Consider the following 6,713-nt stretch of genomic DNA (forward strand, 5'->3'; position numbering starts at 1 on the left):
TATCTTTGTGTCTTGAAAGGTTGTGGAATCTGTATTCATGTTTTCATGTTTTAAGAATAATCTCAAGGACAACCCCACTGAGGCTTCCCACACACCACTGATCTGTGTGCTGGCCCCTCTCCCCGGGAATCCTCTGCCCACAGCCAGCTAACACCTGGCATGATTGCTTCTCATTTCCTGGTCTTCATTGTCAGGAAAATCCCTTCCTCAGTTTCCCTCCCCAGGGAGCTTGTGCTCTGATACCTGCTACATTGAATTCCCAGTCTTCTCTTCTCTTGTGCCCTCTTCCTGGCAATTTTTCTCTCACAGAGTCCTTACCTGCTAATGGATCTGAGCAGTGGTTCTCAACCTTCCCAATGCCGCGACCCTTTAATACAGCTCCTCATGTTGTGGTGACCCCCAAACATAAAATTATTTTCGTTGCTACTTCATAACTGCAATGTTGCTACTGTTATGAATCGTAATGTAAATATCTGATATGCAGGATGTATTTTCATTGTTACAAATTGGACATAATTAAAGCATAGTAATTAATCACAAAAACCATATGTAATTATATATGTGTTTTCCGATGGTCTTAGGCAACCCCTGTGAAAGTATTGTTTGACCCCCCAAAGGGGTTGAGACCCACAGGTTGAGAACCGCTGATCTAGATAGAGTCTCTCTGCCCCACGGATCTCTCCACTCTTCCTTCTCCTTATCCCGTACCCAAGTGTGAAATGATAAAGCCTCCATATTTGCATGAAGAATTGATTTTGTTTTCTTCAAACGGGCACTTCTGGAATGATAGAAGTCTGAGGGAGTGGGAGTTTTATCTCCTATCGGTTCACACGAGTGAGTACCAAGTCCCAGAACGGCTGAGAACAGTCATCTCTTCAGTTCATTTTGGGACAGCCCACTTGTCCCCCTCCACCATGTGGAGCCCACCTCAGGAGCTTAATTAAGAGGGTCCCCAGAACTTATATCTGCATCTTTTCTCCTTCCTGAAAGTAGGGAGACCTACTGTGGAGCCTCGGTTAGGAAACGTGCACCATACAGGTTTCCAGGTTAAGTGTGATTATTTGCCCTCAGCCCTTCTGCAGAGCCACGGAGCCCGTCTGTGGGCACAATGGGGAGACCTACAGTAGCGTGTGCGCAGCCTACTCGGACCGCGTGGCAGTCGATTACTATGGGCCCTGCCAGGCCGTCGGGGTCCTCTCAGAGCACAGTTCTGTCACGGAGTGTGCTGCTGTGAAGTGTCCTTCACTCTCGGCAGCTGAGTGCAAACCCATCGTCCCACCCGGTATGTGGGGTGGGGCAGGGGCGGGATTGGGAAGCCTTGATTATCTGCCTCCAGTCAGTGAATCCCTCAGGAGAGCGTTACGAGCTTATTTAAAAATTTCAAAAAAAATCTTAACTCTACCTGATACTGCTTAGGTGCATAACTCTAGGTTGACCTTAAAAAGCTATGGATTACCTTAGACATCATCTGGTCCAGTGGTTTTAAAACAATATGGCCAACTTTTTTCAAGCAAAATCTCATACCAAACACCTATATATAAACAGATAAAGCAATATTTAATGACTAAAATTATGATTATTTGTTCAAATGCATAATGTTTACTTTTAAAATATATATTACCATAAAGTTAATGAACAAAGAATTAGTAATTAACGAATGAATAATTGAAGTAGTTTTGATGAACACAAACATTTGAAATTGAGAGAAGGCCTAACCCACATGGTCGAGGAGAAAAACAAAAGACAGTTGTTGTCTGCCGTAACTGGTTTGGCTCAGTGGATAGAGCATTGGCCTACGGACTCAAGGGTCCCAGGTTCAATTCCACTCAAGGGCATGTACCTTGGCTGCGGGCATGTCCCCAGTGGGGAGTGTGCAGGAGGCAGCTGATCGTTGTTTCTCGCTCATTGATGTTTATAACTCTCTATCCCTCTCCCTTCCTCTCTGTAAAAAAATCAATAAAATATATTAAAAAAAAAAAAAAAGACAGTTGTCTTAAATTGGCCTTAGGATCCAATTTAGTTGTTTTAGTTGCGTATAATGGAGGAAGTCTTGTAAAAAGACTATTATAAGCGATAACAGTTTTCTTAAACAACTTCCCTTACAGTCTCTTACTCTTCAGTTAAACAGAGCGGGCAGAAGAGACTTTATCCCAAGTCAGAACAGATTAGTGCGAAGGCCAGCAAGTCCATTGCTCCACCCATGAATTCATCATTTGTTTTTTGAGCTTCCACTATGTGCCACATACTCTTCTAGGCACTGGGGGCTCAGTGAGTAAACCAAAGTCTCCTTCCTCCTGGAGACCTTGTTCTGATATTCTGTTGGGGTTTCTTTAACACTTTAAAATAATTTTTAAAGTTATATTAGAGTTAGACACCCATGGAATCCCTGAAGTACCTGCTCCTTTGTTTTCAGGTGAAATCCAAAGCCCAGGAGAGCACTTGCCCAGGGTCACAGTGAGGCTGAGGCGAGGCAGGGCGAGGCTTTTGTCTCTGTGCTGCCTCGCACCACAGCACCTCACCCTGAGAAGTGGTAAAGGGTGGAGCGAGGATGGAGGAAGGATTTGGGTAAATGTATAGACCAGCCGTGGGCAAACTACAGCCCGCAGGCCGGATCCGGCCCGTTGGAAATGAATAAAACTAAAAAAAAAAAAAAAAGACCGTACCCTTTGATGTAATGATGTTTACTTTGAATTCATATTAGTTCACACAAACACTCCATCCATGCTTTTGTTCCGGCCCTCCGGTCCAGTTTAAGAACCCATTGTGGCCCTCGAGTCAAAAAGTTTGCCCACCCCTGGAATAGATTGTAAGACCCCAGGTTGGTAAGGGGACCTAAAGTGCAGTCATCAGGGAGGCCAGCTGCAACTCTCCTAGCACAAAGCGAAGGGTTGGTCCTGTCACCAACTGTTTTGTGTCCGTGGTTCTAATTCTGACCATAGATGATATGGTTTCTGTTGCACAGGTGCTTGTTGCCCATTATGTGCTGGGATGTTAAGAGTTTTATTTGACAAAGAAAAACTGGATACAATTGCCAAGGTAAGTTGCTCTATATGCTGGGCGGAAACCTATTGGTAAACCACTGTAACCCTTCAGAGTAGAGTGTGTTGTCCCAGTTATAGATGAAGAGACTGAATTGCAGAGAAGCAGCTTGCCCGAGGCCATTCAGCTCGTAAGCGGTGAAAGGAGGGTTTGAACTCCAGCTGTCTGGCTCCCGATCCTGGGCTTCCTTCCTACACCCTGGCTGGGTGGTGACCTTGCTCCGGGCAGCACAGCCCGAGCCTTTCTGGGAAAGGTCCCCTCCTGGCACAGGAAGCAGGTTAGGGCTAGAGGCAAAACCAGGCGGCCAGAGACTGGTAGCTGCCAGATGGTCTCGGCCTTGCCTGCCCTCTCACGGTCCCATTCCCCTGTGGGCTGCTTCCAGAGCCAGCCACCATCCCGTGAGAGCTTTGCCTCTTTTCTTTTTCTGTACCATCGCTTTTACTGCCCACTGTTAACGAATGAATCATTGAAGTACAGGTACACAAAGCAGGTGGAAACAGGGCTCCCAGACATGTAGCAGCCAGTACCTGTCACTGCCTCGAAAGTTACCCCCATCTCCCCCTTGTCCTCAGAACAGTCACTTTGAAACAGAGCTTCTGGTGCGAGTGCTTATTTTAGCTACAGAGCTCCAAGTCAGGCAAAACCTCATCGGCATCAACTTCAAATCCAGCTGCAGGGCCCTGCACTAACGGGTTCCTTGGCCAAAACAGCCCCTTGGCTTAGGCAGTAATGAGGAGTTCTTTTTTTCTGATAATAGAAATTTATTTTCTCTTTCTAGGTAACGAACAAAAAGCCAATAACGGTTCTGGACATACTTCAGAAAATCCGCATGCACGTGTCCGTCCCACAGTGTGACGTATTTGGATACTTCAGCATTGAATCCGAAATAGTGATCCTGATCATTCCTGTCGATCATTATCCCAAAGCTCTGCAGGTGGGGTTCAGCATACAGTTGTGCGGCATGTTGTCAACTTCAAGTTCGGTGGACTTGGCAGGGGGTGGGCACAGACCAGCATGGGGAGGATCAGGTGGCGAGGAGAGGAAAGGAGGCATTTCGGCGGGGCAGGAGGGAGAAGCTGGGCGGTGTCTGAGGGACAGAGCTGCACCCTCAAGCACTTTGCGAGGTGACGGGCCAGGTACACATTTGACAGCAGAATGCTGAGTCGGGAAGGGGAGAGCTTGAGATGCTGTCACTCTCAGTGTGGGCAGATGGAATGATCTGCTCATCCTACAGACAAGGCAGCTGGGCCCAGGGAGGCAAGGGAGTGGCAGGTGGCACAGTGACAAAGCAGAACAGACTCCTGTCTCCTGAGTCTGTGCTCCCACCGGGAAGGAGGAGCTGGTCTCGTGGGCCCCAGTTTTTCTTCCCCACAATATCGAGGTGAACCTCACTCACATAGACCCCCAAGTTTCACCATCAAAATAGTGAGGGCCCAAGTGAAGGGGGGAATACAAGCGGCCTCTAAACTGCCATCATTAGGAAGTTCGTTCAGCCTAATTACTTGCCTCTAATTGCTCCTTCAGCAATTAGATGTGTGAACAGGCATGAAAGTCCGTTCCCTGTGACTGTTTAACCATGAAAGCTAATGTCTGAGTGTGGATAAGCAGTGACAGGATTGTGGAAAAAGAAGGGACATCGGCGTTGTGGATCCTTTCATTTCTGATTTGATTTCCATTGATGCTGTTATTATTTATGTGGTGAATTAAGACCATAATTAAATGTTACTTTGGCTAAGAAAAAGACAAAGTGAAAGCACATTCCCTGTGTTGGAGTAGATGTGGAATTTGACTTGACCTTTTCATGGGTTCTGTGGTTTTATATTAAGAGAATATGATTTTCCTCTCCCAGATTGAGGCCTGCAATAGAGAAGCGGAGAAGATCGAATCCCTTATCAACGCCGACAGCCCTACCCTGGCATCCCACGTCCCGCTCTCTGCCCTCATCATTTCTCAGGTGCAGGTCTCCAGCACCGTGCCGTCAGCCGGGGTCCGGGCCGGAGCGCCCTTCCCCTCTGGCCTCTTCCTCCTCACGCTGGGCTTCGCCTTGCACATGGTCTAGGACATCACTGGCTGCCCGTGAGACATGCAGAATGTTCCTCAGTCTACTTTCCTGCCTGCAGGTTCCAAGTTGGAGAGTGGCCAGGTCAAAGCATTCATCACCTCTGTTCACCACACAGTATTTTTTTTTAATCTGCCAATATTAGTAGGGGTTTGGTTTTGTTTTTATAAATGTTCAAAAATTTTCCTCCAAATACTAATGAAAAGAGGATGTTTCTTCTGGTGGATCACTGCCTTCCAATTTACAGGTTGCTCATTAGGTGGCCCCTCCCTAAAATATGTTCAATGTCACTGATGAATGACATTGTCACTTTTTAGAAAGATAACTCACTCGACTGTGGGCTTTGTATCACAGGAACTTCATTTTAGAGTTCCTGTAAGTGTTAAGGGCCCCTAGTGTTTGTGTGTTTGTTTACAGACAATCACCTACTCTGTGTAGAAGCTGGGGGCACAGTGAAGAGCCCCTGCATCAAAGGAGAGGATGGAGATGAAGCATCTTTGGAACTATCATTAGATCATCCGGCAGCCTTAACTTACAGCATTTAATTTAGGAACCCATCCATTGTGGCAAGCGAAAGCAAGCTAACCAAATGGAATCGCAGTCTCAGTGGTTACAAGCATGTGTCTGTGACTTTGGTGAAAGGGAGGAGATCTATCGCATCAAAGCATCTTGCATTGTGCATCTTTATGTTAACCAGATGTACATTCCATTCTCAGTATTCATCGAGGTAAAGAGTTTTTAAACATCAATCTTTAAACCAATTGCTGCTACTTAAATAATTGCCAAAAAATGAAATAATTAGTAGCTCATGTAAATAATACATGATTTTCCTATTTTATTATGAAGAAGGTGAATAGCCATATTTGTAAAGTGACAATCATGTGTACTAACCCAGTACTTTCCGTTTTGAAGACACATTTGCGTTTGTGGCATGCACAGTGTAGATATGTGTTCGGTCTGACTTTCTTTTCTGATATAAAATTATAGAATTATGGTTTATATATTTAAAATGTCAATCTAAATGTTAAAATGTTTGCATGTTGTCTAAGAAATTGAATACTTTGAATGTTTCACAGTTTGAAATAAGCTATTCAGTGTAATACTTTTTTGTATGCACATAAACTTAGATTTTACATGAAGTATTTTTTCAGTATTATATGTACCCTCTGAAATATATAAGGATATGCTTATTATACCAAAATGTTGTTTAAACGCGGGCACTTAAGCTTTCAGAATATCTCAATGCCAATGTAGCATGTTTGTTGCAATTGCTTTTTTATATAAATGTCTTCAATGCAATATATTGGAAAACTTTTATATTTTAATAAAAATGATCTTTATATGGTTATGTGTGCACTTCCGGGCAACGTGGACATTTAAAATAAAGCCCTTTCTCGCTCTGGGGTGAGCTGTGTCGCTTGCTCTGGACTCTACGGAGGACATGTTACGGGGCCAGGCTGGGTGCTGGCCTCCCCGGGGCCTGGGCCCCTCCCTCAGGGGAAGCTGGGGTCTGTTTCAGCTCCACTGTGGGAAGAAAGTCACACCTGCCAGCAACACTAATGACCTTGACACAAAATCCATAGAAAACATGTTCCTTCGTTTGATTTAATTAATG

The 6,713-nt window shown here is 45.1% G+C and overlaps 1 protein-coding gene across 2 annotated transcripts in view; it reads left to right on the forward strand.

The window, feature by feature from the left end:
* The window catches only part of RECK (reversion inducing cysteine rich protein with kazal motifs), a 66,523-nt gene extending 60,079 nt beyond the window's left edge, over positions 1-6,444 (forward strand). For both annotated transcript variants that reach the window (XM_081103664.1, XM_081103665.1), the window contains 4 exons: positions 1,072-1,282; positions 2,963-3,036; positions 3,818-3,973; positions 4,889-6,444. In XM_081103664.1, coding sequence (XP_080959790.1) covers positions 1,072-1,282; positions 2,963-3,036; positions 3,818-3,973; positions 4,889-5,098 — 651 coding nt within the window. In that variant the 3' untranslated portion in view covers positions 5,099-6,444. The remainder of the gene's footprint in view (positions 1-1,071; positions 1,283-2,962; positions 3,037-3,817; positions 3,974-4,888) is intronic.
* Positions 6,445-6,713: the final 269 nt, after the last annotated feature.

This window comes from Myotis nattereri (assembly GCF_964212035.1).
Source record: "Myotis nattereri genome assembly, chromosome: 12".
NCBI lineage: Eukaryota > Metazoa > Chordata > Mammalia > Chiroptera > Vespertilionidae > Myotis > Myotis nattereri.